The sequence below is a fragment of the Nansenia antarctica genome, assembly GCF_963989245.1.
Source record: "Nansenia antarctica genome assembly, chromosome: 13".
In the NCBI taxonomy this organism is placed as follows: domain Eukaryota; kingdom Metazoa; phylum Chordata; class Actinopteri; order Argentiniformes; family Microstomatidae; genus Nansenia; species Nansenia antarctica.
Window position 1 is genome coordinate 20,776,622 of NC_137683.1, and position 19,420 is coordinate 20,796,041.

The 19,420-nt window shown below is 43.7% G+C and overlaps 1 protein-coding gene across 1 annotated transcript in view; it reads right to left on the bottom strand.

Moving 5' to 3' along the window:
* Positions 1-19,204, bottom strand: part of LOC308169397 (uncharacterized protein) — a gene marked incomplete at both ends in the record, with an annotated part of 24,285 nt that extends 5,081 nt beyond the window's left edge. The window contains 9 exons of the mRNA XM_080544080.1: positions 297-470; positions 1,042-1,215; positions 2,569-4,357; positions 4,746-4,968; positions 5,139-5,229; positions 7,256-7,283; positions 12,295-12,959; positions 17,199-17,309; positions 19,170-19,204. Coding sequence (XP_080400206.1) covers positions 297-470; positions 1,042-1,215; positions 2,569-4,357; positions 4,746-4,968; positions 5,139-5,229; positions 7,256-7,283; positions 12,295-12,959; positions 17,199-17,309; positions 19,170-19,204 — 3,290 coding nt within the window. The remainder of the gene's footprint in view (positions 1-296; positions 471-1,041; positions 1,216-2,568; positions 4,358-4,745; positions 4,969-5,138; positions 5,230-7,255; positions 7,284-12,294; positions 12,960-17,198; positions 17,310-19,169) is intronic.
* Between the last annotated feature and the right edge of the window lie 216 nt (positions 19,205-19,420).

Below are 19,420 nucleotides of genomic sequence, written 5' to 3' on the forward strand. Positions count from 1 at the left end.
AATGGCTTACGAAATTTGATTGATTAGATTTAGATTACATTACATTTTGTCTCCTTCCTTCTTGCTGGTCTTTGCAGCCTAGAATATGACACACCCACTGACGATGTGACTGTTCTACGTTTTGGTTCCCGCTTGAGAACCACTATTTTCTGGTTCCCGCTGCGAACCAACTTTTCAGGCTCCACACCAATTTATTTTCGGTCGGAAGGCGCCAGCTGGTTCCAGACTTGGTTCGCGAACGCGAACGGTTCCTTGGCGGTGTGAAAAACCTAAACAAGAATAGTCTAAGACCTCACCTCAGTGTCTCTAGTTTACAGTGTGGACTCCCCAGTCCAGCAGAGAGCAGCTTCACCCCCCTTTCATGTAGATCATTACTACTGAGGTCCAGCTCTCTCAGGTGGCAGGAGTCTGAGCTGAGAGCTGAGGCCAAGGCTTCACAGCATCTCTCTGTGAGGTGACATCCATTCAGCCTGAATGAGGAATACAAAGAAATACATGCAGCCAAACGGTCACTGTGGTGCAAGAATTCATTCATGAGTGAGAGTTATAGTTGCTCTCAACAGGGGAGCAAGCAACCATGAATACATTTGTAGTCACTGGATTTCTACATCTGGTATAATGTATTTGGTACCTATTGGTTTAGTGCAGCATTGTGTAGCCCCATGGGCTGATCTAAGGCCAGGTGGGTCAGGATTTGAGGAGGGCAAACATATTCAGAGAGTGCAGACAGAGCAGCCCCCCCTCACACCACACACACACACACACACACACACACACACACACACACACACACACACACACACACACACACACACACACACACACACATACACACATACACACACACACACACACGCACACACACACACACACACACACACACACACACACACACACACACACACAATAGTAATTGATTGGAAGATAATGTACATTGTCTGTCTCAATCATCAAGCCTTTCTCTGCAAGTATAATTCATTCTATAGAATGATAATGTAACAGACATTTAGGAATGACAACAAGAATAGTCTTAGACCTCACCTCAGTGTCTCTAGTTTACAGTGTGGACTCCCCAGTCCAGCAGAGAGCAGCTTCACCCCCCTGTCGCGTAGATCATTACTACTGAGGTCCAGCTCTCTCAGGTGGCAGGAGTCTGAGCTGAGAGCTGAGGCCAACGCTTCACAGCATCTCTCTGTGAGGTGACATCCATTCAGCCTGAATGAGGAAAGAATAGTCATTTTGAGTCAGAGAATAATTATCTGATGTGTTCTATCATTTCCAGTTGCATGTCACCGCACCTAATTAGGATATAATTACATTTTCATCAAAAACCCTTACATGGGCTGTTTTAGGATTTTAACATTTCACTCGACCAATATGTTTTCTAGTAATTTCACTTTGTTTTAAATGCAAAATCATAATGTTTACATTTCATGCCTTAAATGATGGGTCGAGCATTCAGTTCGAGATGAGTGGCCTGTTCCTTCCAACTGCACCATCTGTAAACTCACTGGCCAGCTAACTTCTCATTACACTTTAGCTAAAATTAAGCTGACAAACTCATTAGCTGAACTGTGAACACAGCCAGCCAGCTAGGTACTGTATGTTTTACTTAATGTCAGACAAAAAGTCACCATTTGAGCGGCGGTGTGAGTATCTTAACGTCAGGAGTGGATTTCTCCAAACCAGTGTTCAGTACTGTAACTGTCTCGCTCATTATTGGGAGTTGAGACACAAAGCGACTGATAATTATGGAGCAAGTCACATAATTGTGTGTCATTAAAACATGAAAGATAAGTATGCAATGAATGAATTAATTATTTTTGACCAGGTGCTCAAAAAAAATCTATTTCTTCCCTTTAGTCACTTTGCCTCTTGCATTAATTATGTATTGTTATTGCTTAAGTTTCTCTTTTGGCAGGACCTGTGACCATCCGGATGCAGAACGATGCAAATATAACACTAAATTTATGGACAGAGTGTACGCCGATAATATGCAAGGAATTTTTCCTGGATACATGGTGTACAGGTTTTTGCCCTTGCTTGCTTGCTTTGTGCCGGTGGTCCTTGGCCTCCCCTTGGGGACCGCTGGGTACTGGTAGGCAAACTGGCTAGTAGTCGCTCTATTGGTAGAGGGCTGCAAGGGAATTTTTTCCTGGCTACATAGTATACAGGTTTTTACTTTTGCCTGCTCGCGGCTCTGTCAGTATTGATTGATTGACTGATTGACTGAACATTTTCATTGTGTGAAGCGCATTGAGTTGAATCTTGTAAGAAATGCGCTATACAAATAAAATTTGATTTGATTTGATTTGATTGTTGGTTTTGTGTACTATGATATAAATGATAAATGTTTGTGTGTCAACAAAGTATGAATGAAAAGGAGGCAATCAAGGAATGTGTTGTTACTTTTGACTAGTACACAATAGTAATATGTTTTAGATAATAAGTATCATTAAATTATATCTCTAAAAGATAATTTTGTCTTCCACACCAAGTTGTTCAGGTTTGTTATGAATCATCGTCCTAATTCACAATCAATTAGAGTAATTTTGTACATCTACTTACAGTGCCGTCTTAGAGGCTGTGACCACTGCCAGCAGCCTCAGAAGACCCTCTTCTGATCTGGAGTATTTCTTCAGGTCAAACACATCCAGCTCCTCTTCTGAAGTCAGCAACACAAAGGCCATAGCTGACCACTGTGCAGGTGAGAGTGAGGCTTTTGAGAGACGTCCTGAGCTCAGGTAGCGTTGGATCTCCTCCACTAGAGAATGGTCATTCAGCTCATTCAGACAGTGGAACAGATTGATGCACCTCTCTGGAGAGGGATTCTTCCTGATCTTCTCCTTGATGTACTTGACTGTTTCCTCATTGGTCTGTGAGCTGCTTCCTGTTTGTGTCACAAGGCCTCGTAGGAGATTCTGATTGGACTCCAGTGAGAGGCCCAGGAGGAAGCGCAGGAACAAGTCCAGGTGTCCATTCTCACTCTGTAAAGCCTTGTCCACTGCACTCTTGTGTAAGTTGACTAGAGGTTTGCGTCTGGGTAATGAGGATAGCTTCCAGTGTGAGGATTTCTGTTTGACCAGTGGATTCTTATTGCTCTTGTTGAATGTGAGGAACACAAATAAAGCAGCTAGAAACTCCTGGACGCTCAGATGCACAAAGCTGAAAACGTTGTGAAGCCCATACTCCTCTCTGAAGATCTGAGTGCACACTCCTGAGTACACTGAGGCTTCTGTGACATCAATGCCACACTCTCTCAAGTCTTCCTCATAGAAGATCAGATTGCCCTTTTCCAGCTGTTTGAAGGCCAGTTTTCCCAGTGACAGAATTAGCGCTTTATCCCAGTGTGGATCTCTGCCATGGTCTCCAAGGTACTTCGCATTCCTCTGTTTGGTCTGAAATACCAGGAAGTGTGTGTACATCTGTGTCAGAGTCGTGGGCATCTCTCGTCTCTCTGCTCCACCCAACAGTCTCTCGAGAACATCAGCTGAGAGCCAACAGAACACTGGTATGTGGCACATGATGTGGAGGCTTGCTGATGACTTCATGTGTGTGTTGATTCTGCTGGCCAGGTTCTCATCACTGATTCTCTTCCTGAAGTACTCCTCCTTCTGTGGGTTGTTGAAACCTCGTACCTCTGTCACCCGGTCAACACACTTAGGAGGGATCTGATTGGCTGCTGCAGGACGGGAGGTTATCCAGAGGAGAGCAGAGGGAAGCAGATTCCCCTTGATGAGGTTTGTCAGCAGCACGTCCACGGAGATTGACTCTGTGGCATCACAACATGTCTCGTTGTTCTGGAAGTCTAGAGGAAGTCGACACTCATCCAGACCATCAAAGATGAACATAACTTTATACTTGTCAAAGTTGGAGATTCCTGATTCTTTTATTTCAATGAAGAAATGACCAAGAAGTTCATTCAAACTGCACGTCTTCTCTTTCATTAAATTCAGCTCCCGAAAAGGAAGTGGAAATATGAACTGGACATCCTGATTGGCTTCTCCTTCAGCCCAGTCCGTAATGACCTTCTGAGTAGAGACTGTTTTTCCAATGCCAGCAACTCCCTTTGTCAGCACATTTCTGATTGGTTTGTCTTGTCCAGGTAAAGGCTTGAAGATGTTTTTGCATTTGATTGGTGTCTCCTGCATTGCTGGTCTCCTGGATGCTGTCATAATCTGTCTGACCTCATGTTCGTTATTGACCTCTCCACTTCCTCCCTCTGTGATGTAAACCTCTGTGTAGACCTTATCGAGAAGTATTGGCTTGCCTTGCTCAGCTATTCCCTCAAACACACACTGAAACTTCTTCTTCAGGGTGGACTTGAACTCATGTTGGCACACCACAGCAAGCTCATCTGAATGACAAAGCAATTTTCATTACATTAAGTTGACCCAATACCTGCAGTAACTGTAATTACATGTTGTTTTAGTGAACACGTTGTTATACTAATTAATTACATAATATGTACTGTAGTTGAATGATATATTACTACTAGGAAAGAACAGTCCTTATTCCATCTGTGTTATAGGAAACTGTCCAAACCCGTTACTATGCAATTATACGCAAACAACCAATCTTGTTACTGGAGTAATTACAGAGATACTAAATTATAGAGGCAACACAATTTAAAGAGTGACCAAATAGGGATATCCATAGTAATTACAGTTAGTGGTGTTTATGTTTCAATGATATTTCAGCCCAGTAACACTTCTTTGTGAAAACAAAAAACATAGGTATTTTACTTTTCTCCAGTGTGTCAGCGAGCTCCTTGTGGTTCATGTTCCTCAGGACGTGCAGAGTGATCTTCAGAGCCCCCTCTCTGGCACTGCTCTCCTGCTTCTCTTCTTCTTCGTCACCCTCTTCCTCCCCCTGACTCTCAAAGCACTCTGGGTAGTCTTGAGAAATAAGCCTCTTGAACCTCTTCAACTGATTTATCACTAAAGTGATGACATTGTCTTCAAGCAACTGAAACATTTAGATAAAAGAGGAGGAGTGAGATAGTTAATAATGGGTAAACCTTTACACCCAGTAGAGAGACTGGGTGTAAATCACATCACTTGGTTTTGGCATGCAATTGAAACAAGACATTTTTTTACCATTACCATTTTCCATGTCATACTTGCTCTTTAGCTCACCCTGAATATGGAGGCCAGTTCACTTTGACCCTGGACAGACTGACCACTGGGAATCTCTGACTCTGGTCTCTTTACCTGGTCACTGGGGATTCTGGGTAAAACCAAGAAATAAGCAGATGTCTTTATCCAGAGAAGTGTGAATGAGGCCCAGTTTCCCAAATAGAATAACTTAACAGTGTATACCGCTACTGAATGTTATTGGCAGCCTCATAGACCACTATGATGATTAAACCTCAAACTAACCTTTGACCAGAATGCGGAGGTCTTTCTCTGAACCGTATTGGACCATCCATAGACCAGTCACTCTTCATGGACACACAGCTGGGTGCAGGTGAGGCTGGTCGCTCCTGCTGGACTCTGTCAAAACCACAACATCAGCTTTACTTCTGTAGCCACTCTGCCTTTTGGGCAGTCATTAAAGGGGTATTGACAAGATTCAGATTACTGTATACTGATTGAGGTATGATTAAAAACCCCTTGTTGTTTTAGGCCATTGTAACCTAACCTAACCCTAAGTTATTACTTCAAAATAATTCCTGGGTCAGATGAATATTACCAAAAATTAACATTGTCATAGCCATTCCACAAGAATATATCTGTATTGTAAGTAGCTTTTAGGTTTTTAGTGGCCATCTCCCTCCAGGATCCACTCTCCTCCTCCGTGGACAAGCCTTCTAGTGAGAGTTGCAACACTGTCTGTTGCTACAGTATGCATTGAACTACAGTATTTCCAAACTAACATTTGAAATTCTGCCTTTAATGATAAATATGCACTGAGCTCCTAGAGCTAAAGATGATGTGATATAAGCTGTACAATAAATGACTGTTGCATTGTGTGCCTTACTCCCATGCTCCCTCCTTGATAGTAGAACCTGAGTTCATTATAGTTACCTGAGGACCTCATGAAACAAACAGGTCGCGTAGTCTCACAGCTAGTTCATCACATCCCCATGTTACACCTACCCTCGTTTACTAGTTCTTTGTCTGAACCATTTTGGACGTCCCAGAGGCCAGTCAGTCTTCAAGGACACACAGCTGGGTACAGGTGGTGAGGCTGGTCTCTCCTGGTGGACTCTGTCAAAACCACAACATCAGCTTTACTTCTGTAGCCACTCTGTAGATATGAAAAAGCTTTTGGAGAGTCAGTAAAGGGGTATTGACAAAATTAAGATTACTGTATACTGACTATGGTATTATTGAAAACACATTGTTGTTTTAGGCCATTGTAACTACATTATTAGTTAAACATAGTTCCTGGGTCAGATGAATATTACAAAAAATTAACATTGTCATAGCCATTCCAGATGAATATATCTGTATTGTAAGTAGCTTTTAGGTTTTTAGTGGCCATCTCCCTCCAGGATCCACTCTCCTCCTCCGTGGACAAGCCTTCTAGTGAGAGTTGCAACACTGTCTGTTGCTAAAGTATGCAGTGAACCCCAGCATATCTACACTACTAAGTCTAACATTTGAAATTCTGCCTTTAATGATTATGTGCTGAGCTCCTAGAGCTGAAGATGATGTGATTATAAGCTGTACAATAAATGCTGCATTGTGTGCCTTACTCCCATGCTCCCTCCTTGATAGTAGAACCTGAGTTCATTATAGTTACCTGAGGACCTCATGAAACAAACAGGTCGTGTAGTCTCAAGGGCTCTGCACACAGAGTGCGATTTCTGTTGCGCATCAACGTTCCATTTTGAAGTTTGAATGGAAGTCTATGAGAACATCGCATTTACCCACACACGGCCCCGATTTTAATCGCACGGCGAACATTCGATTCCATTCATTTTGAATGGGAAAAAGCACAAATTTGACAGTGCGACAAAACTCGCACGCCGTGTGCTTTGTCCCATTCAAAATGAATGGAATCGAATGTTCGCCGTGCGATTAAAATCGGGGCCGTGTGGGGTAAAATGCGATGTTCTCATAGACTTCCATTCAAACTTCAAAATGGAATGTTGACGCGCAACAGAATCGCACGCTGTGTGCAGAGCCCTTCAGAGTTAGTTCATCACATCCCCATGTTACACCTACCCTCGTTTACTAGTTCCTTGTCTGAATTCTACTGGACCATCCATAGACCGGTCACTCTTCAAGGACACACAGCTGGGTACAGGTGAGGCTGGTCTCTCCTGCTGGACTCTGTCAAACACAAAGACACCAACATTCTCACATGTTAAACAGAAGATAATGGATGTCATGTGTTCATGTGAGTGTGTGTCTGTGTGTCGTCAGGATTTTGACTACAAGGAATAAAGATCAAACAAACCTTTGACCAGAATGAGGAGGTCTTTCTCTGAACCATATTGGATATTCCATAGACCAGTCACTCTTCAAGGACACACAGCTGGGTACAGGTGAGGCTGGTCTCTCCTGCTGGACTCTGTCAAAAACACAACATCAGCTTTACTTCTGAAGCCACTCTGTAGATATGAAAAGCCTTTTGGAGAGCCATTAAAGGGGCATTGACAAGATTCAGATTACTGTATGCTGACTGAGGTATGATTAAAAACCCATTGTTGTTTTAGGCCATTGTGACTAAGTTATTAGTTAAATATAGTTCCTGGGTCAGATGAATATTGTAAAACAACAACAACAACATTGGTGGACAGTGTGACCATTCCAGATGAATATATCTGTATTGTAAGTAGCTTTTAGGTTTTTAGTGGCCATCTCCCTCCAGGATCCACTCTCCTCCTCTGTGGACAAGCCTTCTAGTGAGAGTTGCAACACTGTCTGTTGCTAAAGTATGCATTGAACTCCAGCATATCTACACTACTAAGTCTAACATTTGAAATTCTGCCTTTAATGATTATGTGCTGAGCTCCTAGAGCTGAAGATGTTGTGATATAAGCTATACAATAAATGCTGCATTGTGTGCCTTACTCCCATGCTCCCTCCTTGATAGTAGAACCTGAGTTCATTATAGTTACCTGAGGACCTTATGAAACAAACAGGTCGTGTAGTCTCAGAGTTAGTTCATCACATCCCCATGTTACACCTACCCTCGTTTACTAGTTCCTTGTCTGAATTCTATTGGACCGTCCATAGACCAGTCACTCTTCAAGGACACACAGCTGGGTACAGGTGAGGCTGGTCTCTCCTGCTGGACTCTGTCAAAAACACAACATCAGCTTTACTTCTGTAGCCACTCTGTAGATATGAAAAGCCTTTTGGAGAGCCATTAAAGGGGTATTGACAAGATTCAGATTACTGTATACTGACTATGGTATTATTGAAAACCCATTGTTGTTTTAGGACAGTGTAACTATGTTATTAAAGTTAAACATAGTTCCTCTGTCAGATTAATATTACAACAAAAAAAAAGTTTACAGTATATCTACATTCCTAAGTTTCCATTTGGTTACGAATTAATTATCTATCCATCATCATCATCATCATCATCTGATAAATGCCCTCCAGAGACTCTTCTCTTACCCCATGGCTTCAACATCCCCAGAGAGACTTATTTTAGAGGCAGTGGTCCCCTCCTCTCTCTCCCCAGGGAGACTCATTTTAGAGGTAGTGGTCCCCTCCTCTCTCTCCCCAGGGAGACTCATTTTAGAGGCAGTGGTCCCCTCCTCTCTCTCCCCAGAGAGACTCATTTCAGAGGCAGTGGTCCCATCCTCTCTCTCCCCAGAGAGACTCATTTCAGAGGCAGTGGTCCCCTCCTCTCTCTCCCCAGAGAGACTCATTTCAGAGGCAGTGGTCCCCTCCTCTCTCTCCCCAGAGAGACTCATTTTAGAGGCAGTGGTCCCATCCTCTCCCTCCCCAGAGAGTCTCTTTTTAGAGGCAGTGGTCCCCTCCTCTCTCTCCCCAGAGAGACTCATTTCAGAGGCAGTGGTCCCCTCCTCTCTCTCCCCAGAGAGACTCTTTTTAGAGGCAGTGGTCCCCTCCTCTCTCTCCCCAGAGAGACTCATTTCAGAGGCAGTGGTCCCCTCCTCTCTCTGCCCAGAGAGACTCATTTCAGAGGCAGTGGTCCCCTCCTCTCTCTCCCCAGAGAGACTCATTTCAGAGGCAGTGGTCCCCTCCTCTCTCTCCCCAGAGAGACTCATTTCAGAGGCAGTGGTCCCCTCCTCTCTCTCCCCAGAGAGACTCATTTCAGAGGCAGTGGTCCCCTCCTCTCTCTCCCCAGAGAGACTCATTTCAGAGGCAGTGGTCCCCTCCTCTCTCTCCCCAGAGAGACTCATTTCAGAGGCAGTGGTCCCCTCCTCTCTCTCCCCAGGGAGACTCATTTCAGAGGCAGTGGTCCCATCCTCTCCTCAAAGAACCTCTTGCTTTCAACCTGAACAAGGAACACACACAGCACACAGCAGTTAAAGGAGACCAAAAAATAAATGAATAAAATAAAAACAGTGAAGTGAGAAAATACAGTATGGGGCTAAACTGAGTGAGGAAAGGGACATGGACTGATGCTGACACTGTATATATATATATATATAACAACAACTCTCTTTCCTGATGAACCAGTTTGTCTAGAAACAAACACTCACTTTGACTCTGTTTTACTGCCCTCTCCTCCCCTTTCCTGTTGTTGATCTCTTCTTTTAGGTGTTTAGGGGTAAACAGGGCAAGTAGTGTATGCCCCATTAGGCACCAAATGTCCTTGCCAGTGTGTGTGTGTGTGTGTGTGTGTGTGTCCAATACATAAATGTGTGTCCAATATATAATAATAATATATATATATATTCTCTCTCTCTCTGGTTATATTAGTATTAGTATATTATATTATTCAACTTTATTGTCTCTGCACAGTACCAGACAGCGGAATTCTGTTTAGTATCTAACCAGAAATGCAAATAGTGATATAGTGCAATACATATTAAAGTTGAGAAAAACAGAATAAACTTAACTAAATCTAGAATATATGATATTTAGGCAAAAACATAATTTTCGTCAAAAGTGACGTAAGCCATTATTTTAAGAAGGTGACGATATGATGATTAATCAACAAGAGAGTTTACTCACATTTCTGTTCTTCTGGCTTGGTTGTGGATAGAAGTTGGAGCTCATCCCTTAGCTGTTACAGAGGAGAATGTCCATGCTCCATGATTCCCAGCCACCCCTTACAGACCAGATACTCAACTCCTCAGTCTCCAACACCAGCCATCGTCTCCAGAGTAAAGAGAAAACAAAGCTTTGCTACCATACTGCCTAACTGATCGATCTGATAGTTTTAGATTGGCGGTCTGTACTTCTCCACTCTGTCTGTCAGTCAGGACTAAAGACAGTCTGATGGCTGCTGTCCGACAGAGGTTAGTCTGAGACCGACCTTCTCTACTGATTGACATGGAGGACAGATCAGGTGTTACCTGTTAATGTGTGACCATGGGAGAGGTGGGGCAAGATATTTCTCATCCCAAAAAATGATAGCGTGTGTAAACAATTCTGAGGAGGTGTCAGGTTGCAGAAGGCAGGGAAACTCACTTCTGACTGAGAGACTGATCTTCCCTACTGATTGACCCCCCCCAAAAAGAAGCTACTTACAATACAGATATATTAATTTGAACTGGCCACACCGTCCCCACTCTGCTGGGTTATTTTCGTATCGAAGGGGCCCCTTAATGAATCAATCAAACAAATAGTGAAACCTAATATTAACATAGTATTTATTAAAAATATTGAATTCATCGTACATATGACAGCACAAATAAATGTCATTTGGGGAAACGTTTAAGCCTGTAAGCCTACCAATACGACGAGTGCAGCTGCATGAAAAAAGGCGAGTGTGCCACACACTGCTGCTATTCGAACTGTGTTGTTCATTTCTTCATCCTCGCAAGTGTCTCAATTACATTATTGAAGTCAACCCTCTCAGTCACTTCTCTCTCGATAAAAAGCAAAGCCAGATTTGAGAGACGCATCTCACTCATTGAAGAGCGCAGGTCTTAATTAGTTTAAGACGACAGAAACTACTCTCCGCCTGTTCACTGCTTTATATTGGGATATAATGGGGAATAGTGAGATATAAAACTGCGATATTAGGAAAAGCTCTGTGCATGTCATTGGCGATTAGGAAAGACACAATTTGCTTTGTGTTAATTTTCCAGTGAAATTATTTAAGTGTTGATATGAGTTGATAGGAGTTGATTGGGTGTTGTCGTTTTTTAACACTTGCAGTGCTAAAATAGCTCTGGGGACAGTGTTCTTTATTGGATTTATTTATACAGCTTTCTAGGTGAAGGTGAGTTTCTATATGTTTTTTCTGCTGCACAAAATTGTCAAGAGGAGACCGCTTTATGTCCCTGACTGTACTGTGACAAAGTAGATTAACAAAAGAAGCATCCACTTGCCAAAACTGTTTGAACATGTGGGTTGGTTTTTGATTGTCCCACCATGATTGTGTTACACAAGGTCAGTTTGTTATGTCAACACACTATTGTCAACAGTGGATGAAGACATGCTTCATGAATTGATAGAGGCCAATCCTGACTTTTGCCTGACAGTATGTGACAGCATTTCAGGTGAAGGTATAGGTTTCAGGTTTTTAGCCTGCACACATATAGCCTAGTCAAGGTGAGACCCCTTTATGTCCCCAACTGTCTGATTACTGTGACAAAATAGATGAACAAAGAAACAATATTTAAGAAAAAGCCGAGTCAGGTCAGTTTGCTGTGTCAAAATATTGACATTGAGTTTTGTATTTTATATTGAGTAATTTTATTTGAAGTAATCATATCACAAATCATCTCCACTAGTGGCTTTGCCACCCCCCAATAGCAGCTTTGTACTGTATATATTTTCGTAAAATACGCTTTTCCTGGTTTTAAAAGTTTTTTCTCCTTTAGATCATTCAACACCATCTCCCCCCACGGATACCATGTCATCTTGGTTCAAGTCTGTTGCTTCACAGTGTGTCTTGGGTTTGTCCATCAATCTCAGCATTCAAATGTGTCATGTCAACTCAGCACAATACCGTGAGCAAGGCACTGAACCCCTAATTGCTCCATGGTCGCCGTCTATGGCTGACCCCTTGCCTACAGCATAAAATACAACATTCTAACAATTGAAGTTCATTGCATGGCAATTAAACAATTACAAGGGGCGGCTGAAACGCAGGAGGTGGAGTCCTCCTCTAGGTGGCAGTGTGCACCCTCCTCTTCCTCTAGGTGACAGTGTGCACCCTCCTCCTCCTCTAGGTGGCAGTGTGCACCATCCTCCTCCTCTAGGTGACAGTGTGCACCCTCCTCTTCCTCTAGGTGACAGTGTGCACCCTCCTCTTCCTCTAGGTGACAGTGTGCACCCTCCTCTTCCTCTAGATGGCAGTGTGCACCCTCCTCCTCCTCTAGGTGACAGTGTGCACCTTCCTCTTCCCCTAGATGACAGTGTGCATCCTCCTCCTCCTCCTCCCCTAGATGACAGTGTGCATCCTCCTCCTCCTCTTCCCCTAGATGACAGTGTGCACCCTCCTCCTCCTCCTCCTCCTCTAGGTGACAGTGTGCACCCTCCTCTTCCTCTAGATGACAGTGTGCACCCTCCTCCTCCTCTAGGTGACAGTGTGCACCCTCCTCTTCCTCTAGGTGACAGTGTGCACCCTCCTCTTCCTCTAGGTGACAGTGTGCACCTTCCTCTTCCCCTAGATGACAGTGTGCATCCTCCTCTTCCCCTAGATGACAGTGTGCATCCTCCTCCTCCTCTAGGTGACAGTGTGCACCCTCCTCTTCCTCTAGGTGACAGTGTGCACCCTCCTCTTCCTCTAGATGACAGTGTGCACCATCCTCCTCCTCTAGGTGACAGTGTGCACCCTCCTCTTCCTCTAGGTGACAGTGTGCACCCTCCTCCTCCTCTAGATGACAGTGTGCATCCTCATCTTCTAGACTGTGGCATTGAGTTTAGGGAGGTATACTGTGTAGGGTATCTGTGTTTTTCTATCCTGGCATTCTAGTCCATTTTGTACACTAAGTATTGGAACAGTACTTCCATGCTAAGTATTGGAACAGTACTTCCATGCTAAGTATTGGAACAGTACTTCCATGCTAAGTATTGGAACAGTACTTCCATGCTAAGTATTGGAACAGTACTTCCATGTTAAGTATTGGAACAGTACTTCCATGTTAAGTATTAGAACAGTACTTCCATGCTAAGTATTTGTTGCAAGTTTTATTGAACAGTTGTCTACTATTACAACAAAAACACAATGGGCTACCTGCCTACCTTTCTTGTTTTTGTTCAATCAAATTAAATCAAATCAAATGGTGTCATGTACATCGTATACAGCCGTAGCTGACATGGTGAAATGCTTTAGGATCTTGCTCCTCACTCAACAACAACAGTCAGCAACAATCAACAAGTCAACAATACAATATAGTAATAAAAATGTGCATTCATATTATGTGCAATAATTCTGTTGGCTCAAATTTGTTAGCGTTGTTCTACTCAGTTGTCATTTCATAATCAATATTCATCAATATTTATTTGATCAAAATTGGAGTCCAAAAATATATATTTTAAATCCCACCCAAGGTATTTGTCGACACTCTACCTTGGAACCATCCAAGAATCTCCCTTCCCGGATGAGCTATCGCTAAAGTCTATTTGTTTAGTTAAGTTCAGTTTACATTATTGTCCCAGAAGTAGGGCGTGTGTGAGTGTGTGTGTGTGTGTTCAAGGTTTCTTTATTGTCCCCTAGGGGAAGTTAGTTTTGCAGTCAGGTTCACAGACAGGATTCAAAAAGGACAACAACATCAACACAATAATCAATACAATAAAATCGCAGAGATAATTCAGAGTAAGGGAAATTCAAGTGTACAAAAAGTGTCAGAATCAGAATTATTTTTATTGCCAAGTATATTTGCACATAAAGGAAATTCAACTGAGGTTATAATAATAATAATAATAATTATGTTTTCTTTGCCATGCAATGAACGTCAGCCATGGCTGTAAATTTGAAGAAATCTAAAACTAATATAAATTACTGTCAGTTGTATGTGCATGTGCATGTGCGTGTGTGTGTGTGTGTGTGTGTGTGTGTGTGTGTGTGTGATGGGTGGGGGGGCGGGGGGAAGCCCCTGAGTCAGTGAGAGGCAGTTGTATGTGAGGCCCACTGCCATGTGTGACATCACCGCCATGTGAGGCCCACCGCCATGTGTGACATCACCGCCATGTGAGGCCCTCTGCCATGTGAGGCCCTCTGCCATGTGAGGAACACTGTCATGTGAGGAACACTGTCATGTGAGGCCCTCTGCTATGTGAGGAACTCTGCCATGTGAGGAACTCTGCCATGTGAGGCCCTCTGCCATGTGAGGCCCTCTGCCATGTGAGGAACACTGTCATGTGAGGCCCTCTGCCATGTGAGGAACACTGTCATGTGAGGCCCTCTGTCATGTGAGGAACACTGTCATGTGAGGCCCTCTGCCATGTGAGGACCACTGTCATGTGAGGAACACTGTCATGTGAGGCCCTCTGCCATGTGAGGACCTCTGTCATGTGAGGAACACTGTCATGTGAGGAACACTGTCATGTGAGGAACACTGTCATGTGAGGCCCTCTGTCATGTGAGGAACACTGTCATGTGAGGAACACTGTCATGTGAGGCCCTCTGTCATGTGAGGAACACTGTCATGTGAGGCCCTCTGCCATGTGAGGAACACTGTCATGTGAGGAACACTGTCATGTGAGGAACACTGTCATGTGAGGCCCTCTGTCATGTGAGGAACACTGTCATGTGAGGCCCTCTGCCATGTGAGGAACTCTGCAATGTGAGGAACACTGTCATGTGAGGAACACTGTCATGTGAGGCCCTCTGCTATGTGAGGAACACTGTCATGTGAGGAACACTGTCATGTGAGGAACACTGTCATGTGAGGAACTCTGCCATGTGAGGACCACTGTCATGTGAGGAACACTGTCATGTGAGGAACACTGTCATGTGAGGCCCTCTGCTATGTGAGGAACACTGTCATGTGAGGAACACTGTCATGTGAGGAACTCTGCCATGTGAGGAACACTGTCATGTGAGGCCCTCTGCCATGTGAGGCCCACTGTCATGTGAGGCCCTCTGCCATGTGAGGCCCTCTGTCATGTGAGGACCACTGTCATGTGAGGCCCACTGCCATGTGAGGAACACTGTCATGTGAGGAACACTGTCATGTGAGGAACACTGCCATGTGAGGACCACTGTCATGTGAGGAACACTGTCATGTGAGGCCCTCTGTCATGTGAGGAACACTGTCATGTGAGGACCACTGTCATGTGAGGAACTCTGCCATGTGAGGCCCTCTGTCATGTGAGGAACACTGTCATGTGAGGAACACTGTCATGTGAGGCCCTCTGCCATGTGAGGACCACTGCCATGTGAGGCCCTCTGCCATGTGAGGCCCTCTGCTATGTGAGGCCCACTGCCATGGGGAACAAACTGTTCAGGTGCCACAAGGTTTTGGTCCTGATAGTCTTTGGAAGAGGTGGTGACCGGGGTGGGAAGGGATTAAGGAAACATTAAATATTTCAGTAGGAGCCAACGGCCTGAAACGACGGCCAGAGGGCAAAAGCTCAAACTCCCGTTGGAGTGGATGGTCCTAGCAGACATATAGATTTAGCCCTCCTAAGGTCCTGCCTGTAATAAATGTCCAAAAGCCTGCCTGACTACCACGTGTGTGTTCGCGCATGTGTGCAGGTATGAGGTATTTGTCCGCAGGCTGGTAGATAAGATCAGACTGTATAGCCTTCAGTCTAATTCCTATAGGAAACTTAGAAAAGGCGAACACTGTCACCTCCACGTTGTAAATCAGAGCCAGTCCATCTCTCTCTCTCTCTCTCTCTCTCTCTCTCTCTCTCTCTCTCTCTCTCTCTCTCTCTCTCTCTCTCTCTCTCTCTCTCTCTCTCTCCCTCTCTCCCTCTCTCTCTCTCTCTCTCTCTCTCTCTCGATCTCTCAGTGTCAAATACTTATCTTATAGCTCGTCTGCCCCCTCTCTTCCTTCCCTCTTCCCTCTCTCTGAATACCTCTGTAATTACCGTCTCTCAAGCCTTCTTCTCTCACAGGAATCTCTTGCCGACGTTAGCTGGCTGCATTAGCTATAAAGATGTATTTCCATTCATAGAGAGAACAACATCCACCTTAATTCACAGCCGCCAGTTGTATTTGTATGCTTGAGGCAGAGTAGCTCTACAACATCAACAATACAGGGTCATAAGTAAACAATGTAAACATAAATATAATCACTCAAAGTAGTAACAGTAAATACAGTAAAATAAAAAATATCCAGAATATCCAGAATTATTGTAGCACCAGTAGGTAGTAATGTAAACTGTAGTAAAGTGTAAGAGTGCAGTGTCACTGAGCAGACTACGTAAACGTGTGATTGGGTGTTGCTGCACCCAAGCTGTGGAACACCCTTCCACCAGCCATCAAATGCTCGGACGCTCTCAACACATTCAAGACCAGACTCAAGACGCATCTGTTCAGACTCGCCTTCGTACAGCATGGCTTGGGTCCGGTCTCCCACATAGCTGCCTTTTTGAGTGTTGTGTTTCTTTTGTTGCTTATTGTCCTACTTTCTTTTGTTTTTCTCTGTGAAGTGTCCTTGAGTTTGAGAAAGGCGCCTTTAAATAAAATGTATTATTATTATTATAATTATTATGATGATTATTATTATTATTATTATTGTGATTTGATGGAAGAGGTGTTTGTCTGTAGAAGTGCCACCATGCTGCAAGGGCAATGAGAGAGTCCAACCTGGGAACACCACCACTAGTGTGCCCTTGAGAAAGGCACTTAACCCTAAGTTACTCCAGGGAGACTGTCCCTGTGAACTCTAATTGTAGGTCGCTTTGGATAAAAGTGAAAAATTTATTAAAAAATAAATGATCAGGGCAGGAAACATGAAGGCCAACACTGTCTTCTTTTACTCCCTTAATATGATTATGATTATGATTATTATTGGGATTATGATCATCATCATCATCATTATTGTTGTTGTTATTGTTATTGTTGTTGTTATTGTTATTATCATTATTCTTATGATTATTATTATTAATAATAATAATAATATTGTTGATATTGTTATTATTATTATATTATTTTTATTAATTGGTACAGATGGCTTGAAACTTCGTAAATACAGATAAAGGCCAACTACGGGGGTGTCAGCAAACGTGTTGATGGTGTTGGAGTTGTGCATGGCCACACAGTCATGGGTGAACATGGGTCTACAGCCCTGGGGGGCTCTCGTACTGAGAGTCAGAGTGGAGGAGGGGTCTGCCTGTCAGGACGTCCAGGATCCAGTGAGGTGTTGAGACCCAGGTGATGAGCTTGGAGGGGACTATGGCCAGTTCAGTCCAGCTTCAGTCCAGAGCAATGGCATCATCAGTGGATCTGTTGGGACGATATATGCACATTGGAGGGGGTCTAGTGTTACAGGTAGAGAGGAATTTATATGGGACTTAACCAACCAAAGCACCAAAAAAGCAACCAAACCAAAGCACTCCACCATGAGCCACAGGGCGGTAGTTGGATTAGGACAAGTAACCGTGGTCTTCCTTGGGACCGGAATTGGCATGCATGCATTGCCGTCTCCTTGTCAGATATCTCAAACTGAAGCTTTCGATTGGTCAGGTCATGTAGGGGTGAAAAGGAGATTGGATGTTTCGGTTTCAGAAAAATGGGCCTTTCGATTGACAGAGAAACAGCCGAAAGTGGCCCAACATTTTTTTGGGGCCTATCGCTAAAGTTTTAATAGCAGTAATATGACTGCAGAGAACACGCTATACTACCTTTGTAAGCAAACTTTTCATTTTCTGTATACTTTTACATGTTGTACAATCACAATATGCTCTATGCCTGGTCTTCACAGGGGATCTATGTAAAACGGCCTTAAGGGGAAAAAATAACATGTTTGAGAGATGATGTGTAGGCGATCAGGTTAGTGCATGCACACAGAAGTGATGTGGGTAACCAATAACACAGCCCATATGACCCCCCCCCCCCTCTCTCTCTCTCACTCTCTCTCTCTCTCTCTCTCTCTCTCTCTCTCTCTCTCTCTCACACACACACACACACACATCTTTTGAGGAATTTGAGGAATGACCCAACCTCGAAATTACTCTAGTTAGTTCTTCTTGTCATGGGAGAGTTTGTAAACAAACAATGCATACATTTATATAATATTTATTGACGTACCTGAGTGCGGTTCGGAACCAAAAGTTCCAACTGAAAACTAAACCAACGATCAACAATAATTATTCGAAGGCACATGCAATATAAAACCTATAAAGATGTACTGTGTCTTTACTGTTAACCACTGAGCCCTCAACTTACTTATTCCCTTTAGGGCAGATCTGAGGAGTTGCTTCAACAGGCTATCATGCAAATCACCTCCTATACAACAGGTGGTGGGGCAGACTCGTTAGAGCACTTCTGAGGTCTGAGAAGAAAACTGACATTTTGGTTTGAACTGTCCCCTTAGGGATGGTTCACTGTTTTTACATTTACATTTGCTTTTAGAAATATCTCTCTATCTGTCGTTGATCAAACCAGGTGGTTTATGCGTGGCTCGAGCATGTCCAGCAGCCTGTTGTTATAACGGTGTTATAAAGCCTGTGTTCAGCTGTTATAACGGTGTTATAAAGTCAGTAAGAAACCATTGTGTGCAGGAACAACGTATAGGGCAGGATCTCCTCTTTTTGTAGTGTGAGGCAGCTTGATGTACACGTACATGCCCTAAACAGGACACTAGTCTGTCCCAGGGACTTCCCCCTAAACCTTAATGCTGAGTGCCAGGCAGAAAAGCATCATTTTTTATTTTTTTTATTTGACTCAGTTGGGGACCTAACCTGCCACCTTCTAGCCTCAGGGCTGACACTCTGACACACGGCCTCTAAGTCAAGGTAGAGGACCGTGCCGAGAAGAACCAAAGAATGTTTATTTCAACTCTAAGAATCGCTAAACGTCTGTTAAGAAATGTTCCAAAGCTACTAGTGTATTGACTTCAGTATATGAACAACAATATGCGGTACATGTCGGAAAGAGTCATCTTATTGCACGATTTGAGACAGCACAGTTTAACCTACACAACAAGTTTCAGCACATCTTACCTCAGTTTGCCCAAGGCGTTCAAATACCTGGTCATTGCTATTCTTTGAAAAGCTGCAAAAGCACTATGCTCTCATGGCCTGAAGCTAAATGTCTTTATTTTTTTTAACAGGCTATACAGATGGTGTGGGTGGTGGACTTGCTATTGTTGTTCGAAAAGCACTACCTTCCACCGTGGCTTGAAGCATACTTTCAGTTGGTGGCTTTGCTGCATTCTTGCAGTCCTGCAGTATGTGACAGCAGCTGGTGAAAG